Raw genomic sequence first — 21,233 nt, 5'->3', positions numbered from 1 at the left:
TTTACAAGTCTTTAGTAGCTTGCCTTTTTCCGTTTAATTTGTTCTACCTCAGTGAATAATGTAGAAAGCAGTATTAATTGCTGTCTTTACAGTGTTTGTGATTTTTTAAAAAATTTCTTTTCATTAGTGAGTATTTAATCTGTTAACTAACTAGAACATTTGATTACTTCGTTTTCTAATGATGTGTTACAGTTGGCCTTATGCTTTTAAAATATATGGCTTTTTTTGATACTATGAAATTGAGTCATACTAGACATGTTACTTTTAATGTGAATTTCATATGAATCAATTTTTCATAAAGTATTTAAAGTTTTTTTTATAGTTGGCTTCAAGAGACCTTCAGAAGCAGAGAACCTAGCTGTAGTGGTGCTTGCTGTTCTTCTAAGTATAACCGTCATTTCCCACTTTTTCCGGCTCATATCACCGTGGATTTCCTTGAAACGCATAAGCCTGCCAGTGACAGAATCCCCTCTCTGCATCCCTGCCCTCCTCAGAGCACGTTTTGCTTGTGTCTTTGGATAGTCATTGTTTCTGTGTTTGGAAACTGTGTGCCTGATGTTACAGTGTTCAGCTGTCTGAGGCAACATTCCTTGTCGTACTGTGTAATCTTCTTAGAAGAAAAGAGTTGTCTTTACCAGGTAAGTGTGTGAGCACAAGTGCTCGGTAGGACCGCAGCGCAGGGCGCGCTGGAGCACAGCCGTTATATAATAGCCGTTGCCCTGACCTGGAGCCCCTCTGGGGGCAGCATGACCCAGTGCAGGCAGAGGAGGCTGTGTGGTCCTGGTGGGTCAGGGGCCACAAGTGGTGTTGCTGTGGGCTTTATGATGTTCAGAAATGGTGAAGAGCTCTTGATGAAGTTCCGAATAAAGTATAGACTTCTGCTGGTTATATGCTGGGGAAAATCAATGTGTATTAAATATATATTGGAACGTATATGTGTTAAAGTATACACTATGCCTGTTACTAATGTGCATGTTGGAAACTTAAAAGTTTAGGCTTCATCTGAAGGTTGTACTTAATGGGTTTAGTATTGTTATTAAAAATGAATTAACATCTAAAAGTGATCTTGGCTTGAATTTCTAATACGATATATACTGATAGATGTAACTAATGTAAATAGCAAAAACTTCTAGGGGTCTTCAATGTTAAGAGTGTAAAGGGGGCCTGAGACCAAAGAGTTTGAGAACTACAAATCTAGGGCAGTGCTTTGTTTTAGAGCATTGCGTTGCACCTAGAGCTTTGCATCAGAACTGCCTGCGGCTTCACAGAACCTGACTGCCCTGGCTGCTCGCGGCGCGGGGAGCTGGTGGCTGGGCAGTGGTTGGGGGGAAGGCTTTTTACTGTATCTGATGTTTCACCTTCTCATTTTGAATTCTCTAAATGCGGTACTTATTCAAAATTGATATCATGGGCCCTGTTTCCAGAGATTCTGATCCTGGAGGTCCCTTGGAGCTCGGCGTCTGAAATCCTAAACCCGCAGTCATTCTGGCCCGCTTCGGGGCTGGGGCTGGGGTTCAGCTCACTGTCCTGCTGTCCCTGCCACGTGTACATACAAGCCCACATGGGAGGTGATGCAGGAAGGCGGAAACCAATGACTTAATCATTCGCCTTCCGTCACTTTCCGCCTTCCGGGGCCGCACCCCCCTGTAGAGATTCTCTGCTCACTTGTTTCTGTGCCCCTTTGAGTTCAGTTGATGTCTTTGACCTGAACATAAGGACGACGCCTGTGGGATACAGGAGGCGGCTGTCTTTCCCCTCAAACTGTTGGGCCTGCGTCTGAGTGTCCTGTGGGGCCTGCAGGTACGGGGATGGATGCCACAGCCCCACTGCGCCTCTGGCCTGGCTCTGCGCCTCCTCTAGTTTGTCTTCTACTCTGCAGCCAGAGGGCCGTGTTGGTGTAGGTTGGGATTCTTTTTTGAGTTTACCAAAATTCCTTTTTCTCCCCCACATTTAAGTTGCTTTATCTCATCTTTAAGGCTAAAATCTTCAAACAGATCTTTAAAAAAAATACTGATACCGCAGGCCCATTACATGTGATGATGCCACGGAGCCGCGTGTCCCCACGCGCACTCCTCTGTTGCTGGCGTCCTACGTTAGCGTGGCGTGTTTGCTACAGTGAAGGGGTCAGTAGCAACACGCGGTGTTAACTCAGCTTCCTGCTTTATTCACATATCCTCGTTATCTCCTGATTAACGTCCTTTACTGGTCTCGGGTCCCACCCAGGGAACCATGTTACCTTTGCTGTGTCTCCTTGGGCTCCTGTTGGCTCTGACAGTTTCTCAGACTTTACAAATTATTGTTTTGATGACCTTGACAGTTTTGAGTATTGAAAGTCAGGTATTCTGTAGAATGTCTCAGTGGGATCAGCATGGTGTTTTCTCATGGTTGTACTGGGATCTGTGTGTTTGGGAGGAAGACACCACGGTGGAGTCTCTGCACCCTCTGGTCGCGGGGGACCCCGGGTGCACGCTGTCCGCACGACTCCTCGCACCTGGCGGGGGGGTCTGCAGGTCCCGGCTGCCCAGGCCCCCCCCCTGCGCCTGCGCTTGGGGAGGAGCTGCCGGGCTTCGGGGGTGGGCCCTGGGTTTCAGCCACCCCTTGAGGGGGGGCATTTACACCAATTACTTAGCTGTTAGTTTTTAAAAATTTCTTTGGGATCAGTGGTAGTATCACCTCTTTCATTCTTTAATTTGTGTCTTTTTTTGTTTTTGCTGGTGACAAATTTATGTTTACCAATTCTGTTGAATTTTTTGAAGAACCAGCTTTCAATTTCATTGATTTCTTTCCCCCGGTTTTGTTTTAAATTTCATTGATTTCTGCTGTGGTTGTTATTATGTCCTAATACTTTGAATTTAGTTTGCTTTCTTTGATTTCTAGGTTTTATTGTGTAAGCTGAGATTATTGATTTGAGACCCATCTTCCTTTCTGATGAAAGCATTTTCTACTATAAATTTCCCTGTAAACACTACTTTAACTGTGTCTCACGTATTTTAATGTGTTGTATTTTCATTCTCATTCAGTTCAAGATATTTTCCAGTTTCCTTTGAGACTTTCTCTGGACATTATATTGTATAGGAGTATGTCGATTCAATTCCAGTATTTGAAGATTTTCCAGATATTCTGTTATGATTTCTGGTTTTTAATTCAGTTATTTATAGAGGACATATTTGAGTAATTTTAGTTATATTTAGGAAGTTTTATTTTGTGACCTCTCAAACACGGTCTGTCTGTTTTTTCCCCTAAATTGAAGTATAGTCAGTTACACTGACTGTTAATTTCTGGTGTCCAGCATCATGTTTCAGCCATACGTATATATACATATCTTTGTTTTCACGTTCTTTTTCATTATAGGCTACTACAAGATAATGAATATAGTTCCCTGCGCTGTACAGTAGGCCCTTGTTTGTCTACTTTATGTATAGTAGTTAGTACCTGCAGATCTCGACCTCCCAGTTTATCCCTCACTTATCCCTTCCCACCTCCTTTCCCCCATGACCATGTTTGTTTTCTATGTCAAACACAGTCTGTCTTGATGAGCATTGCATGTTGGTTTGGAGAGAGGAGTGTTCTTTTGTTGAGGCTGGGCTGTTCTGTGAGTCTCAGCGAGGCTCCGCTGGTGGTTCCGGGGCTCAGGTCTGTATCCCTGCTCACTTCCTCTTCACTCATCTTTCCCACCCTGGGAAGGGGACGTCTCATGGTGGAGCCTGGGGGACAGCATGCCTGCGGTTTTAGCTTGTTGACGGTTCTCTGGGCGTAGCGAGCAGATGTGCTTCCCCAGGAGGCAGAGGCGGGTGCCGAGCTTTGCTAGCATCTCCTGTAGGATTTTGACTCCCAGTGTCCAGGAAGGAGGGCTGGGTCCTGAGTTCTGCCTGCTGCTTTTACTTCACGTCTGTGCTGTCCTGGAGGCCAGGGCGGGCTGGGGGTGGCCCAGTCTGCAGCTGTCGGGCTGTGGGGGTGGGGCGGGGCAGGGGTCCTCCTGCCCCATCATCCGCATCTTCTGCGGTGCCGGTCCCCTCGTTTCTGAAGCCTCCCTGGACCTGCACCGAGGGAGCTGTTTCCTTCCTGGCGTCTGTCCCCACGCTTCAGGAGTCGCCGACCTGACCCCGTCCCACCCAGTGCTTCCTTCTCAGCCTCTCTGGCTTGGTGATTCTCTTTGTGTTGCTTCTGCCTTGCTTTCTTTGCCCTCGTAGGCTTATGCCTTAAGGGGGAGAAAAGCTCCCTTATTCTCTAAGTTCCGTGGGGACTTTGACAGGAGTGGAGGCAGACGCCTGTGTTTAAGCCTCGTCTGTCTGGAAGAGCAAACGTGTTGTTTCATAAACTCACTGCCTGTTTGGAGTGCTCACAGCCCCTCTGGCGTGTGAGGGGACCAGAGCCTCTCGGAGCCTCTGCCCGGGCCCACTTCCCGCGAGCACGATCAGGGCTGTGAGGGTTCCCGCTCCTTTTTTGTGATTATCAGCCCAGCGTTGTCTCCTGGGGGTCTGCAGACTCTCTGGCCGTGGCTGTCTCCCTTTCTCACTCTGTAAAACTGTTACTCTGCTCACTCGTTGCTCACCGTGTTTTCTGAGTGGCTCTTCTGCCCTCAGTGAAGACTGGGACGGGGGATGGTGGGTGCATGTGCCCAGTCCCGTCTTGAATGGAAGCTTCAGGTGATCAAATCCTAATCTGATGGGCAGTAACTTGCAACCTTTTATTTGCCTTTCAGCTGACGTGGCCCAGCAGTTCCAGTACGCGGTGCGGGTCATTGGCAGCAACTTTGCCCCAACTGTCGAAAGAGATGAATTTCTAGTTGCTGAAAAAATCAAGAAAGAACGTATGTATTTTTCTTACATGTTAGTGTGTGTTGCATTCTTAAGCTTGTCAAAGTTAAGGTGCGCATGTCTGTATACGTGCATGTATGTGTTCCCAGGCGCGTTCTAACTACAGGTGCTGTTACATATGTAATAAAAATTACAAGCAAGGGCAACTGAGTTCTTTTAAAAGAAGACAGTGAGAGGAGCTTGTGTTAGATACTATTGTAACGACATAATTAGGTTTAAGCATGTGAGGAAGATGAAAGGGCTTAATGTAACTCCCTGCTCGTCTTGTGATTTGCAGTGCTGAATGGTCACCTTTCGGGGGGGAGGGTTAGCTCAGGGGCAGAGCGCATTCGCTCCCCAGTGCCTCCACTAAATAAACAAACAGACAGGCAACCCTAATGCCCCCAGAATAGCCACCTTTGACCAGGTAACACAGACGTTACCTTGGCAGTTAAACGGCGCTTGGTGAGTCAAGCCTTACTACTCTTGATGGTCCCATGCAAACTTCAGGACTTTGGGACTTGGGCGTTTTCATTCTGGGATGGTACTGAGAGCTTTCTTAAACACTGTTACCTTAAAGGCCTGGTGGCTGATGGTTCTCTGACTGTGTCAGGTGGGCTCTGCTGCCCCTCCGTGTCTGGGGGTCCTGAGGGAGGGACCCGCCTGTGAGGATGGCTCCGGGGCTGCTTCCCCTGCCTTGGTTCCCTGGACAGAGTGAGCCAGCGCCAGTGCCTGAGAGGCATCCAGTGCCATCTCCCTGCGGGCCTGGCTGTCGCAGAGCGGAGTGACTCTAGGAGCTCGTTCTTCTCGGCATGGTCTCCCCCCACCGGGCGGCTGCATCATTAACTGCGTTTGCCCAGCGTCTGCGGGCTGTCCCCTGCGTGCTGTCCCGAGCGGGGCGTGCACCTGAGCGGGGCCGGGGCAGCGGAGTGGCATGACTGTGGCTGTGCGAGCTTGGATCTGGTGGCAGCTCGATGCGCGGGGCAGGACTAGGCATCTGCTGAGATGAGTCAGATCTCGGGGTGACTGGGCACGTGTGTGCTGAAGGGGGACGGTGAGAACAGAGGGTCTGTCCTACCATGTGTTCCCTTCTTGTCTGTAAAACCCTGCTCCCTGATGATGACACATCTTAGGGTATTTTTATGTTCTAGGCTTTGGGTTATTTCACACTTTAGATGATTAGTGAGAAGCCCAAGTAAAACGTAAAAAGGATTTTAAAGAAAGAAAGTAAAGTTGATGTGGTCTTGTTTCTGATTATTGGAAGTGTCTCTAAAAACTATGTGAATTAACTTCACTGCTGAAACACAAAGTAAAATGAAAGCATTAGGAAATAAAGGGAAGTGGAGGCAACGCTCTCTGTCTTGCTTTATTTAGCAATCTGTTAACATCATCTAGGTAAATATTCTGTGTTCACTTTTATTCTTATTATTTTTACATTTTGTTGTCTTGTGACTTTTATGTCTATGAATTCGAATCAGTCTCATTCTATGGAAAGAACATCTAAGAGTAAATTATATTGAATTCTTAACACGTGGTTTTGTTGGATGCGCCCAGCAGTGGGCATTTTAGAGGCAGCTTCCCCGCTCTGTGTTGGAGGGCGTGGGAGGACAGACGTGACCGGGATGCTGTCACTGGCGTGTGGTCCCTGTGGTCAGCGCACGGTACCAGGACCCTGTCCTAGCCAACGAGTCTGAACGTGGCTGTCACATCAGTCTTGTCTTTCTGCAGGAGAATTGGAACATTTAACTCAGTGAGCTTGGCTGACGAGATTGTGAGAAGACAGTCCTACTGCACGGGGATAAGGGAACACAGAGATTCCCTGGAGACCGCTGAGGCTGTAGCCAGCTTCTGAAGGGGTGCCTGTTCTCGAGACTGTAACAGGAGTCCTTCGAGAGGCCCCTGTGTGCACAGGTGGAGGCGCAGTGCTGTTGGTGTGGGTGAGCGGGTCTGCCCCGGGGCCCAGATCCAGCGTGCAGTCCCTTTTGCGGCCTTTGGAGAATGTGTGAGGCAGCCCTGGAACGCGGTGGGTGAAGATGAGCAATAAGCTGTTTTGATTTCGATTTTGAAACAGTATCACGTCTTACACTAAAACAAGACGGAACGTTGCTGTGAGTGTTAACAGATGCTCAGAATGTGTGGTGGAGCCACTGGCATCCGTGGTGCACCTGTTACTGCCTTTTGGGGTTAGGAGTCCAAAGATAGTGTCACTGCCCATCCCTCCCTCCAGGTGGCCTTTACTAACTGGTTAAACTGGTAGTTTGCCTTCCTGGGCTGTTCATTTCTATCTATAGACAGAGTCTGAAAGATCCCATCGTTTCTGTTACTTTACTAACCTTCACGTAAACTCTTTGATTCCACCCTGATTTAGTCTGTACTTTATGAACCTCGGCAAGCTCACATGAACTGACCCGCTGGATGTAGTGAGCTGCGGTGACACTGTCTGGTTATTACCTGGAGTAGCGAGCCGCGGGGACGCTGTGTCTGGCTGGTACCCGGTGTAGCGAGCCGCAGGGATGCTGTGTCTGGCTGGTACCTGGCGTAGTGAGCTGCGGGGACGCTGTGTCTGGCTGGTACCCGGCGTAGCTAGACACAGGGACGCTGTCTAGTTACTTGGATTCTTAAGCTCAGGATTCTTTTCAGACTTCAGAGTTACCTGTCACTATAGGTGAAATCATATCGTAAACACAAATTTTGGTGATTGACATGCTTATTTTCTGCGTTTTCAGTTATCCGCCAGAGAAGAGAAGCAGATGCTGCCTTATTTTCCGAGCTGCACAGAAAACTCCATTCACAGGTACCGCTGGAGTGTCCTGGAAGCCGCTCTGCCATTGGCGAGGCTGTTAGTGTGATCTGGGAATGCTGTAACCTTTTCTGTATCGGGTAACGGCTTTCAATTGTAGATGGTGTTGCTTTTTCAAGGATGCTCAATGTTAGAAGTCAGTTTAGCTGGGCTGAGCGCTGAATGGCTGATAAAGCCGGTGGGGCCCCCAGGAGAGTGTCAGACGCGTGCAGGGGACTGTGGGCCAGTGAAGCCTTGGTCCCTTCCTGGGAGGAGGCACGCCGTAGGGGCCTCGGCTTGTCTGCACGACAGCACAGGCTTACATGTTGATCCACCTGATTGTTCATCAGCTTCTTGTTTGTCCTGTTTCAGCGAATAACTTAGAAAACATGACTCGACTGTTTTGTGACTGGATGTTGATGCTCAGGTGGTTTTCCTGACCCGTTATTTTTACAAAAGACTCTGCTGGCCTTCACTCCAGTAACCTAGCTGAACGCTGGGGTGAGATGTCTGTTATTCGGACTAGAAAGGAGCCCAGGCTGCTGTCTCCTCTGGGGGTCCTTGCATGAGCCTGGACACTGAGTGGCCCTGTGTCTGGAGGCGTGACTTGTCTTGCCAGAGTGCATTTGCCTGTGTGCCTGGGTCCCTCTGGACGGGGGCTCCGTCAGGGCTGGCCCCCTCCTTTCTTGCTCTTGTCCCAGCCATGGAGCTTGTTGTTTCTGAAAAATCCTCAAGTTAGACCGTAGTTTAAATACCTGGAAGGAGCTTATTCACTGAAGAAACTTTCGAGGAATATTTCATACGTATGATGAGGTACTTGTGTAATGTGAGTAGCTATCCCATAAATTGCTTTGTGAATAAAGGCATTTGTGTTTTCCAGCCTGTGCAGCGGAAAGGTAAGATCGCGTGAGCAAAGCAGAACGCTCCGTAAATTTGGGGTGAAGCGCGTTGGGGGTGAGCTCTGTTAATGGCTGTGCATCAGGGCAGAGTGACACACATTTGATGGTGACCTGACACCCAGACCTGCGGGTTATCACCCCGACATCTCAGTGCTTTGGAGCCGTGAGGTTCCCAGGAAGGCGTGGTGCTGACGCCCGCATCGCAGACTTTAGAAAAGCTACTCGTGTATTTTGTGATGCCATTTTTCTTAGAATCACGGTGTCTGGGAGGTCGGTTACTATAAGAATTAGCTCAGAGTGGAAATACCGCTACTCAGGACTAGGGCAGCTTACACATGTCCTTGTTGGGGCTTTGGAGTTGGATTTAGGGGCTTAAAGGGTCCAAGGGCACTGACCTCTGGAGAACAGCCTGTAGTCTCCTGACGGGGAGCGCTGTTCGAGTGCCTCGTGTGAACGCTGCCAGGCAGGTTTCACAGCGTGTTCCTGTTTGGAAACAGGATCATTTAGGAGAGAGGAAGATGGAACTGGGGAGGGGTACGAAGCTGTTCTTTTACTGTTTTCTTTCTACACAGGGAGTTTTGAAAAATAAGTGGTCAATTCTCTACCTCCTGCTCAGCCTTAGTGAAGACCCTCGCAGGCAGCCAAGCAAGGTGAGCGGCTGTGTGCAAAGCTGGAGGCCTTCGGAAAGCACGTGTGGTGCCCCTTGTTGGGACGGGTGTCCCGCACTGACCGGAGCTGGTGTCAGTACCTAAGATAACGTGAGAAAAGCCAAAACACGTGTCCGGCTTTCTGGGCAGTTGTGGTGGCTCGAGAGATTCTTCTTTTTTCTTCTTTTGTTTTTAAGGGCGTTTCAGTCCGCATGCTGTGTTTCCTTAAGATGTTTTTGAGAAGCTTGTTAGATGTAACCATGTCTGATTAAATAGAGCATAAACTCACTTTTCAGAATTTTTGCTGTGTAAAATTAACATCAGCACAGCTTTGTTATTCTTTGAATTAGAAAACCTTCTAGGATTGTCTTGTGTTTCCAGATATCCTTATGAGCGTTAAGTTCTGTCACACCAGCGAGAACTTGGGCGTCGGCGGGTTTAAGTTTTGACCCGTGCAGGGGTGGAAGGGGCGGCTGTGCTGCTGCTCCGAGTCCCGGACGGTCTGGTTGATAACAGACTCCACTGCAGAAATGTCCGTGTTTAAGAAGCTGAAGAATGGGGGTGGAAGCCATATGTGGCTTTAGTCTGAGTAGCGAGCACTCTTTCATTACATAGTGACGCCAGACTTCTAAAAGTGCTTGAGTGCCGAGTCTTAGTTTTTCTGAAACAGTGTTTAGCTATCAGACCACGCGGGAAACCTTTCTGACACTTAATCGGATCAGGCACACTTTAAAAGTGCGGTAACTAATTTGCCGTTTAACAAATACAGGCAGACCTTGTTTTGTCATGCTTCATGCACACTGTGTCCTTCACACATTGAAAGTCTGGCAATCCCGCATTGTCAGCTGATGGTGAGCGTTTTTAGGCAATCAGGTATTTTTTTAATGACGGCGTGTCCATCGGTTTTTAGACACAGTGCTGTTGCACATTTGCTGGACTGCGGTGTAGTGTGAGCATGTCATTCATATGCCCAGGAAACCGCAAACCGTGACTTGCAGTGCTCTCGCAGGGAGTTTTGGAACTGCGCGCACAGCATCCCTGCGGTGTACCTGCACAAGTGCGGCGCCAGAGTAGGACGGCAGTCTGAGTGTACATGGTCTTTGTCAGCTTGGGGAGGGGTCCTGTCGTTCACGTCTCTGCATTCGTGACGCCTCTTGTCTTCAGGTTTCCAGCTACGCCGCGCTGTTCGCTCAGGCCTTACCGAGAGATGCGCACTCAACTCCCTACTACTACGCCCGGCCTCAGACCCTGCCCTTGAACTACCAGGACCGCGGCGCGCCGTCGGCGCAGAGCACCGGCAGCCTGGGGAGCAGCGGCGTGAGCAGCGTCAGCCTGTGCGCCCTCAACGGCCCCACCCCGACGCCGCAGTCCCTCCTGCCGGGGTAAGCGGGCCTCCCGGCGAGGCCGCCTCCGCCTGGGGTCGGCGCGGGTGCGCCCTGCTGCTCTGTTCTGAGCCTCGTGTGTGCCTGGGTGTCCTGGGCACCGCCTCTGACATGCTTTATCGTGGGCTCTCACTCCTGACCGGTGCCTGCCGGGCAGGCGTTCTTCCCGCCTCTCACCTACTGACCGTCAGGGCGTTGGGCCGACCGTAGCCTGCTCCTGTCCACGCGAGTAGTGAGGGCCTGGCTTGTGGGGGCTGCGGGCAGAGCCTCGTGTGGGGACAGCTGTCCCTCGTGGCGGACAGCCCCTGCTGCGCTCACACGCCTCTCGGGGAGGATCATCCCCGTCCCGAGTGACTTCCTGAGAAGTGAGTATGAGAAAAGGAGGCTGTGTCCCCCCAGGGGCGAGGTCTGCAGGCTGGGAGTGCGAGGGGTGAGAGGGCCTGCTGCAGCGACACGTGGTCGCTCAGCGTGCGCGGGCCGGCGTGGGGTGGGCTTGGAGCTGCTTTTCCTGTGTTTTCTGCACGCGCATTCCTGTGTGAGGCCCACGCCTAGAAATCACGTTAAAGCAGACTCGTAGAAAGGGCATATTTTTCCGGAAGAGCAGTGACCAAGGATTCGCCATCAGGTGATGCTTTTTTTCCACGTGAGCATAACGTAGTACAAATCATTGTGCGGCTTAGTGCAAGTTTGTTCAAGTTATTAGAAAACAGAATGTGTGCCACACACACGGGTCCTGAACAGAGTCTGGGGCTCCAGGAAGACAGCAAGACTCGCTCACCTTAGAGCCCGAGCTAACTATCGTCCTGGGAAACAGACAGTTGTACAGAGAACCTTGAACTTCAGTGGGCTTTCAGAACTTTTTCTTGGATTTAGAACTGTGTTCAAAACCAGTTTTAACTTCGTGCTGTTGGTTACTTTTTGGCCCTGTCAGAAGCAGAGTGAGGGCGGTTTCGGGTCCTCTCCTGCTTCGCCAGCAGGTCACGGACGGGCCGCCAGCGGTGACAGAGCTCCCTGCGGGGCCGTGCTGCCCTGAGGGTCTCGTTTTTGTGTTTTGCGATCCTGGGGGAAGCGCTGCTTTTGTTGCTGTTGTCAGAATGTATGTTCCCTCCAAAGACTGAAACCAATGTTCCAGCCTTGGCTGTGCCTGTGCCTTGGGTCTGGTGTTGTCCGTTTTCAGAATTGACTGCACATTGCGCTCTTTCTCCCGTGTTGAGGCTGTGAAGCCGGGAGATGGTGAGGACAGGACGAGGGCAGTATCTCAGATTTTTTTAACTCAGCAGATGTTTTAACGTGAAATGAGTGGTGGTTTTAGGTGGGTGATGTGTGTTATGTGTTTGTGAAGAGGAGTCAAGTAGATTTTGATTTTCCTGATAAGAAACTGAGTGGAGGTGGTGGCCAGGGAGCCGGCCTCGGGGCCCCAGGCGACCGCCGTTGGGAGATGCGAAAAGCCCTTCCTCTCTCAGACAGGCCCATCCAGCCCCGGGGGTCGGAGACGGTCTTCGGCAGCAGCTGGGCTCGCGGCTCGCGTGGACTTTAAGCACGAACCAGCCTTCTTTACAAACCGCTACCTCCAAAGGTGTCCCCGGCGCGGCTTCGCGCGGTGTGACGAGGCCAAGGCGAGACGGGGACGCGGGCGGTGAGTAAGGACGCGCCTCAGTGCGGCTTTTCTCTGGGAGTTTGGAGTCCACGCTTCCCTTAGTCTAAAGCTCCGACCAGGGATCACTGCTTGCTGCCTGCGGGTGGGTTCTGCTGTCGTGGCGGTCTCTGAGTCCTCAGTGCTGTCTGCGAGGCCTCGGCGGGGCTGGCCCTCTCCCTTCCCTCCCCGCTCACACCCCGTGCTTGTGTTCAGCCTTTCTGCCTGGGAAGGCGTCTCCGGGTGTGTCAGGATTACCCCCCCACAGCCCTGGAGGCCTCGCAGACCACAAAGGAGGCTGCTCTGCCTTGTTCACTGTGCCGGTAACCGGCTCTGCCCTGGCACCGTGAAGGAATGCATTGGAGAGTTATCTGAGAGCTAAACAGAGACTCTGAAAGAAAGCCGGAGTTTGTTTTGTGAGAACGCTGTGAACAGCAGTGTTTGGAATATGTGTGTCCTGAAGATGGAGGCATGGACTCTGCTGCTGGCTCCTAGTCTGCTGACCCTGAGATTCCCCAGCTGCCCTTTGTCCTCGTTCAGACTTGTGAGGACGTGGCAGAGCGCAGAGCCCCCCATGCACCTGCCGGTCGCGGGATCCCGGGCCCTGTGGCTCCAGAGCTGGTTTCCAGATGGGTCGGGCACTGCTCTGCTCCTCCCTCTCTCACCAATGCCTCCAACCCGTGTACAAAACTGACAGAGGGACCTAGAACACACTTGATTAACCCAAAAGGATAGGAGAGGGAGTGCAGAGGAGAAGAGGTCAGTGGGATAATAGAAAACATAGCACAGCAAGGTGAATTTAAACCCAGACATACTGGTCATTATTTTTACATGGGTTTAGACTCTTTCTTTAAAACAGAGTTTTAAAAATTGCTGCTTAGACAGTTATGTACCGCTTACAAGAGACGCGTGTTAGATGTGGGTGCACCAGTAGGTTGGAAGTAAATGGATGGAAACGCACATCTTGTCCCCGACCGTCAGGAGCACGGGGTGGTGTGCCTCATCACAGCGGAGGGCCGAGCTTTTCCCAGGATGAGGGGCACCTGGTGGCCACGCAGGGGTCAGTTCCTCGGGAGGAAGTCCTGCCCTGCGTGCGCGTTCACATGTGACAGGGCCTCCGCCATGGCGCAGGGAGGAGCCCACGGGACTCCAGGCAGGACGGCGGGTGTTTCTGCTTCTCTCCCCCTCGTCCCCCCGATAGATGAAAAGTAGGCAGAACGGTCACTGGTCAGGTTCGATGTGATTTGATCTTCACTGAATTTTATCCCACAACTAAAGTTGAAACCTGTGTGGCCTTCTGACCGCCGCTGGGCGCAGGCATCTGACCCCCGCTGTGGGCTCTGACTTGTCTCTCCTCCTGCTGGTCCTGGGCTCTGGGCTTTGCCTCCTCGGCATTTCGTTGGGCGGAACCTGGTTCTGAGTTAGCTTTTGTGCCAGGGTGTGGAAATCACACGTACCGTTCTGCCGCGTCCCCTCCGTGGGGTGTGGCTGTGGGGCCGGGCTGGGCTGCAGGCTTGCTGCGCAGGGAGTGAGTTCTCCAGGCACCACGTGGAATGGTCGTCCATCCCCTTGGGGTCACTTGTGCTGCTTCTGGGCTACATTAAAGCCCCTCATGCTGCTTTGTCTTTTTAAGAGACTTTGTGAGAGGAATTACGTGACCGCCTTTTCCCTTTTAGAAAGTTCTATTTTCAGACAACTTCATAACATTTTCCACCTTAAACTCATTTAGCATTTAAATTTTGTTCTGGTTGCACGTATGTAATCTAAAGTGACTTAATCTAATCTAAGTTTATTTCCTCTTAAAATGTGTTGTCAGTAATTGCTCTCTCATACAACCGTGTTCCAGGCGCCGTGGAAGTCACCGAGGCGGCCCTGGTCAGAGACGTCCTGTATGTCTTCCAGGGCATAGATGGCAGATACGTCAAGATGAGCAGCACTGACAACTGTTACAAGGTGGAGGGGAAGGTACGGGCTCAGCCCCTCTGCGGCGCTCAGGAGTCGTTAAGACCACGGAGGAGCTGTTTACGTGTGAGGCGTGGTTAGGGTGTCGAGGGCTGGATTTACAGATGCGGGAGTACCCGTCCAGCTGCACCGTGGAATCCTGGCAGCTCCCGTGCGGTCTTGTTTGGGGCCCTTTGTCTGCAGCGCTGCCTCCTTTCCGTCTGCACTGGGGCAGCTGCCCCGTGTGCTGGTCTCTGCATCCTGTGCTGGTGAGGTCAGGCCTACCTGACGGACAGGCATCCTGGCATCTTTGCCGCTGATACAGATTCCACATGATGTGCCCCTGCTTCTGCTTCTATCTCCAAAACCCGCCCCTCCCGCAGTCCTTCTCCTTGACCCCGTGTCCTTCTGTGACTCTCAGCCGAGTCCCGAGGTGTCTGATGCTGCCCTGTCCCTGCGGCACTGCACACCCAGGCCAGTTTCACTCCTTGGCGGTGGGACCCACGCCCAACGCTCCCTGCCTGCTGCCTGGTGCTCTTTGTTCCCAGAGTCTCATTCCATTCACTGTAGTGATGGTTTATTGGTTATTTTTTAGTTTCTCGTGTCGAAGCCTAAAAATTATAAATATAAAAGTACGAGTGGTTGAAAAAATTCTAATTAAAATTGTAGTGTTTAAAATTTTAAAATTTTAACTCTCGGTATATTTGCTTTTAGGCAAACCTAAATAAATCCTTGAGAGATACGACAGTCAGACTGGCTGAGCTGGGCTGGTTACACAATAAGGTCAGGAAATACACCGACCAGAGGAGTCTAGACCGTTCGTTTGGACTTGTAGGTCAGGTATGTTCTTTATTCCTAAAACGCTTGGGGCGCCGTTCACTTCGGGAAGTGCTGAGTCTGCTTGGAACCTCGTTATGAAAGTCATTCTTAGAGGGTTCTTTTCACGCGGAGGTTTGATCATAGACTGTTCTCTGACGGTGCACTCGGGGAGACAGGAGGCGCAGGGGGTGCTGGCAGATGCCAGCGTGGCAGACTCGGGGTGGCGGGTGCTGGTGTGAGGGCAGAGGGGTGGAAACAGGTAGAACTGGGGGCAGAGGCCGCGGTGACCCCAGGGCTGCAGCCAGAGGACGGGCTTCCTTCCAGTGGACGCAGCCCCTGAGGGGGGCCACGAGGATCCCTGGGTGCAGGGCACACTCAGCTGCACCGTGGGCCTGGACGAGGGGGTGCTCCGGGGGCCACAGGCGGACCGTCTGCTGGCCTGGTCTGGAGGAGTGCCGTAGGGAGGACGTGGGCCTTCCCCCTCCGTCCCGACCCGGGGCCTGACGGAGAAGTAGGCTGGGCCCCAGCTTCTCTGAGTGGTTCAGCAGCACCGGGCAGCCGTCCTTTCCAGTGAGATCTCTCAGGTCTCAAGGGGACAGTGTCACCAAGTAACCCACGTGCCTGCCAGTCAGCGGTGTGGCTTCACCCTTCTTGGTGGCACCGTGTCATGTAGCTGACCCCCTCGGGCTCGAGAGGCCTCATGTGCAGAGCGGAGGTGACGGTGATGTGTGTTCTGGGTGCTGGAGGGGGTTTTGTGGACAGTGACACCGTCCCTGAAAAGATGCCACATTGTGTTTCTTGGAAATCACTTCAGAAGATGGAAGTGTGGGCACCTCCTGCATCCGCCCCGAGCCCCGTCACCTCGCTCGTCCCTCCTGTGCAGTCGAGGTGGGGTGCCCAGCACGTCACCCCCGGGTCTGCGGATTCCAGACCGCACAGGCCGTCCTGCAGCTCCTGCCTCTGAAGTGTTTGGGTTGCAGAGTTAGCCTGCCTCCCCTTCTCTCTCGTAGCTTTAAGGATGAGGATGTTCGTGAGACCCAGTCCACGAAGTGTCAATACAGTACAAGTAAACGTGCAGCCGGCTGGTTAGGGAACAGTGTGGAACCTGGTCTTTGTTTAAAGGGAGCAGCTCTTCTCCTTCGCGGGCTCTGTTGCGGGCTCTGTGAGGTCAGAGCTTCCCACCGTGCCCCCGGGCTTGCGACTGGAGTTTGTTCCAGGAAGGTCTTGGCACAGCTCCCTTACAGCTTCTGATCTGACACTTTTTCAGAGTTTAAGACTGGAAGGTACAAGGCAGTGTTAAACAATGTGGGTGGGAAAATGAGCGTTACAAAAGAAAGAAAACTGGGAGCTGGCATAGAGCGGCCAGTAAAAAAGACTGCTGATGACAAATGTGAAAGTTACATTTTCATGCTAAAAATCTAGAAAGGGTGTGGTCTTAAAGGGTTGCTGTCTCGAGTGGGTCCCCTTCCAGCTTTGTGAAAGCGTGCCCCGTTTTCTCATGTCCCTTCTGCAAGTGCCTGCGCCCCCGCGTGGCTAAACCCACACGTGGCGCGGGTTGGGCCTGCGAGAGGCCCGGGGCAGAAGCGGGACTCAGTCTCGCGGACACTGCGGCCAGCGCGTCGCCAGGCCGTGGCTGTGTGTGTGCCCGCGCGCGGCGCTGACCGGCCTCCTCTCTCCACAGAGCTTCTGCGCCGCGCTGCACCAGGAGCTCCGGGAGTTCTACCGGCTGCTGTCCGTCCTGCACTCGCAGGTGCCTGCCCCGCCTGACGCCATCATGGTCTCACCCGCTGCCGCGCTGCACGGAGTGTTCACGCTTCACACGTCACTTTTTAAAGATGAGAACCTGGCAGCACTGTTGGGAAGGCTTGGGAGTCTGGAGGGTGTCGCACGCTGGCCCGCTGCCCGTTTCAGGGCCCTGTCTGCCACTGAACCCGACCACGCGTGTCCTGGAGGAGCCGTCAGGCTCTCAGAGGGGCCTCTGTCTCTGCGGGTGGCCCCTCCCCATGCTCATGCCACGGGGGTTAAGGAATGATCGGCATGCCTGCTGCCCTGTGCTCACACGTCCTGCCTTCCCTGTTTTTCAGCTGCAGCTGGAGGACGATCAGGGAGTGAATTTGGGCCTTGAGAGCAGCTTAACACTCCGGCGCCTCCTGGTTTGGACGTACGACCCCAAGATAAGGCTGAAGACCCTGGCGGCCCTAGTGGACCACTGCCAAGGTCGTCTGGGTTTGTTTTGTGCCTGCTTTTCTGTGCCGCTTCCACACATTCACAGACATGAGCACACAGGGGATGACCAGGAGCGCGGCCCAGCGTGGACGCGTGTGGAGACCTGGGCCTTGCAGAGATGGAGGGAGAGAGGAGGCAGATGTCTGGTTCTTAGAGGTTTTGCCCGTTCTCGTGGCCCTTGGAGTTACAGCCGTCTGTCTCTGCTCCTCGTCCTTGTCCTCGCTTGGCAGCCTCCCCTAGACGCCTGTCACTCCCGGGGTTGCGGCCCGTGGCTGGGCTCAGTGTGGTGGCGCAGGCCCCCGTGCCCACGTGCCTGGCCGCCCCCGGCTCCTGGGCCGTGTTGCTGGTTCCAATTCAACTGCCCCCATCTCCGTTGTGCCTCCCAGGCCGAGAGCCGCTTTCTCTTTTCTCATGTGTAACCTTGGGACACAGGTGGCTGCCATTCCCCAGCCTGGCAGCACACGACGAGGTGTGGGGGCTGGGCATGCTGCCCGCTGCGGGTGGCTCTCGGGGCCCAGGGCCGCACACGGCCGACTCCAGTTCACGACGCCGCACGCGGCAAATGACGCCTCCTTCCTCCAGCACCGGCCACCTCTGCCCCCGCCCCCATCGCTCCCAGTGTCCTCCTGCCCCTGCAGCCGGTGCCCCTGGCACCTTCACATGTCCCCGGTCTCTGCCTCTCCCTGGGTCGCCGGAACCCTGCCCCGCGCCTGCTTCGTGCAGTGTGGCCACAACCTGCTGACCGCTCTGCCTTGGCCTAGGCCACCGTGCCTGCGCCCATGCGCGGGATCCGTGCTGAGATCCGACCACTCCACCCTGTCCTTAATGTCTTCTGCGACCTCGGACAGTCCTGAATTCTTAACGTAAGACACTCCTCACGTGTTTGCATCTTTGGGCCTGAATGATGTTGCTCCCGGGACTTCACATGGAGCTGTGCTCCCGGGAGTCTGGGGCCTGTCGGTGCAGAGCTATGCTCTCAGACTCCGGGTTGTAAGCAGTTACTGAAACGTCCAGCTTAGGAGCTGAGAGCAGCGTGTCACACGGGAAGAGCAGAGGGCGGGCAGTGGTGCTGTGAGTGCAGTAGGACATGTATTTTCTGTACATACTCGTTTGCGTACCGGGTCGCAGTGTGAAGTGGGAGCCTTCATGTGCGTCTCACTCAAGAGAGGTGAAAGGTCAGGTGCTAGATCGGGTCTCAGATTTTCTGCTGCCGAGGACGCTGTGGTGGCCATGGAGTTGTGCGACTTGCCGAGTCACATGAAGCCGGGCGATCACCAGACCTCTTGGCTCCTGACCCCGTGGTTTTGCCGCTGCCTTGGGGGCCGAGGCGGTCCTAGGGGACTCACACTTTGTCTCGACCTCCTGGCCGGGGGCATGTTGCCTGGTTTCTGCGTGAGTGTGACCGTGGGCATTCTCCTGTGCCTGCAGGAAGGAAGGGAGGCGAGCTGGCCTCAGCCGTCCACGCCTACACGAAGACGGGGGACCCCTCCATGCGATCCCTGGTGCAGCACATCCTCAGCCTGGTGTCACGGCCTGTCCTGAGCTTCCTTTACCGCTGGATATACGACGGGGAGCTGGAGGACACTCACCACGAGGTGAGGGAGCCGCCGTGCCCTCGGACGCCGGCTTCAGAAGCGGGGCGCTCGGCGCTCTTCCGTGGTGGGTTTCTGTCTTGGCCGTTTTCCCTAACAGCGCCGCCCCGCACTTGGCTTGCGTGCCACACGTGCGTCGTCCTGTGCTTTGAGAGCCAGCTACCCCATCGGCAGAGCCGTGCGGGGTTAGTGGAAAGCTGTTATCCCCCTGAGCAGGGGGCAGCTCAGCAAGGGCTGGTCGCTTGTCCTGTTTGCTGCCGGGGCTCGGTCTGCTTTCCGGCCGTGTGGTGGCTCGCGTTCTGTTGCTTTGCAGGGTGCCTGGACAAGCTGGACTCATCTGGATTAACTGAGGTGCTGACAGCTTTTTTTTTTAATTCTCATGTAATTTTATTTATTTATATATTTTTGGTGGGGACGAGGTAATTAAGCTTGTTTATTTGTTGTCAGTGGCGGCACTGGGGATTGAACCCAGGACCTTGTGCAGGTCTCCCACCGAGCTACACCCTTGCCCCGGTGCTGGCAGTTTTTGTGAGACAACACTGTGGATATGTATCTGTTGAAATACTGTCAGTTCTCTGTAAGTCTGCGTGTTTGTTCCAAAAAATCACGGCTGTGCAAAGTCACAGCTGTGTAAAACCGCGCGGTAAAAACCACGGGACTCTGACGGAGTGGAGCACGGGGCACCTCCCTCAGAAGCCTCGCCTGTGACGTGACACTGAAGAGGCTGGGAAGGAAGTGGAGGTCGGAGGCCAGTTTTAACCTGTCCTAAATGGTTTGGAAGCCCGCAGTCGGTGTGAGGACGGCCCTGCCCCGCATGGGGCCCTGGCGCTGGCCCCGGGGCACGCGGCGCTGGTCACCGTGAGCCTGCCCGGCCCTTCTGGGCTGTGGCTGTTTTATTTCTTCTCCAAGCTGCTGTGTCTTCTCCCTTTTCCCCGTGGGTTCGTCTGCTTTTTAGCATCGAACCGCGGGATGGTTTTACACATCTGGATGTCTTGTACCTGTAATTGCAGCTTCTTGCTCTAATTATTTTTCTTTAACTGCTAATTTTCATGTGGTTTCAGACTTGGAGGAGAGGTGTCAGAACAGTGGAGCCTGCCTCCACACCGCTGCCCAGGCGGGGGTTCCGCCGCGCTCTGTCTCTGCGGAACCCTGCGCGCACCGCAGTCTGTGTCAGGACTTCGCCCTTTTCCGATGTGGTGTTTGCTGGCTGTTAGTAACGCTTGCGTAACCGCAGCGTTGAAGTTCGGTGTCTGGCGGGGGCGGTTCTTTCACAGCTTTCCTTGTTGTCGCACACTTCTACTTAGGTGTGAGCTTAGGACCAGCTTGTCAATTGTGCCAAAAGCTTTTTTAGTGTTTGTATAGATCACACATTGAGAAATGTTTTTATGCATCCTGTGTTCCTTTTGCTAAGTTAGCTGTCTTTTTTAAAAAATACGAGTTGGAAGCTTTGAAAGGCATTGTGTCTCTTTTTACTAGTGGTCGCCTTAAAGCTTTTTAGAACTTTTTTAAGCCTGTATTTTCTAAATGTTAAAGTGAAGAGAAAACTAGTTTCTTTATTGGCTCCCGCCGTTAAGATGAGGAATTTTGTACCCCTCTCCCCATGTTCTGCCTTCTATACGTTTAGTCCTTACAGCTTTTGTTAAGATCTGTGTTACTTAGTTATTTTTAATTTTTTACATGCAATTTGCAGCATGGAAAAGTACACACGTTAAGTGTGACGTGTGGTGCCTCCGTCCAGGGCAGCACAGCACCGCGTCAGCTCCCACGCTGTGTCCACCCCCCAGTAGGCACTGCCCGCTTTCTTGTCGTTCCCTTGGTTGCTTTGGCTTGTTTTAGCTTTTACATGAATGGAGGCGGGGATGTTGTACACACTGTGGCACGTTTACGCGCCGTCCGTAGGGGAGCTGCTTTGTGTTTGTGGTAGTTAAGTGTGGCCGTTTAGTTTCAGATACTATTTCTGGAAAGTGCCACAAAGTTCCTTTTTTAATTAGCCCTGTAAGTTGGACTCTTCCTGATTGTGAGGAGTGCCTGGTCTTTGCTGGCGGCCCTTCATAGCTCACTGTCTGTGTAAGTGACTTCATCCTGTGGTTCTGCCCGGAAGCTCTTTCCAGCGCCCATGTTAACCTGCCTCGTGCGGGGTCGGGGGGGTTCTCTCCACCTCCGACTGCTCATGCTCAGTGTCCCACCTTGGCCGCCTCTGGGTTGGCTGGTTTGTAGCCCGAGGGTGAGTTTTCACTTCTTTTATCTGAAAGAAAAGCTTCTGGGTGGCCTCTGAGCTTGGCTGTTTCTGTGGCATCTTTGGAACTGCCTCTGGGCCCACCAGCTGGGACTGTACTTGAATTGTTAGAAATGTATGATCCGTTAGCCCCGTGGTGACTGGCATCCAGCTTCTGTTTCGTTTACCTTGTATTAGGATGAAATGCAAATGCAGGCAAGAGTGGAGCCCTGTGAAAATTCATAGCTAGCCTCTGATAGACATTTTTCCAGTGAAGACACACAGACGTCCAGTAGACACGTGA

General features: G+C 52.9%; 1 protein-coding gene across 1 annotated transcript in view; it reads left to right on the top strand.

The window, feature by feature from the left end:
* The window catches only part of TUBGCP3 (tubulin gamma complex component 3), a 45,395-nt gene that overhangs the window by 2,004 nt on the left and 22,158 nt on the right, over positions 1 to 21,233 (top strand). Inside the window, exons 2-11 of the mRNA XM_072976562.1 lie at positions 4,703 to 4,810; positions 7,523 to 7,590; positions 9,047 to 9,124; positions 10,286 to 10,503; positions 11,967 to 12,139; positions 13,983 to 14,101; positions 14,792 to 14,917; positions 16,578 to 16,646; positions 16,981 to 17,113; positions 18,551 to 18,717. Of these exons, the coding sequence (XP_072832663.1) occupies positions 4,703 to 4,810; positions 7,523 to 7,590; positions 9,047 to 9,124; positions 10,286 to 10,503; positions 11,967 to 12,139; positions 13,983 to 14,101; positions 14,792 to 14,917; positions 16,578 to 16,646; positions 16,981 to 17,113; positions 18,551 to 18,717 (1,259 nt within the window). The remainder of the gene's footprint in view (positions 1 to 4,702; positions 4,811 to 7,522; positions 7,591 to 9,046; positions 9,125 to 10,285; positions 10,504 to 11,966; positions 12,140 to 13,982; positions 14,102 to 14,791; positions 14,918 to 16,577; positions 16,647 to 16,980; positions 17,114 to 18,550; positions 18,718 to 21,233) is intronic.

The sequence above is a fragment of the Vicugna pacos genome, chromosome 14 (assembly GCF_048564905.1).
Source record: "Vicugna pacos chromosome 14, VicPac4, whole genome shotgun sequence".
NCBI lineage: Eukaryota > Metazoa > Chordata > Mammalia > Artiodactyla > Camelidae > Vicugna > Vicugna pacos.
Note: the sequence above shows the minus strand (reverse complement) of the source record. Positions and strands in the feature narration are given on the sequence as shown.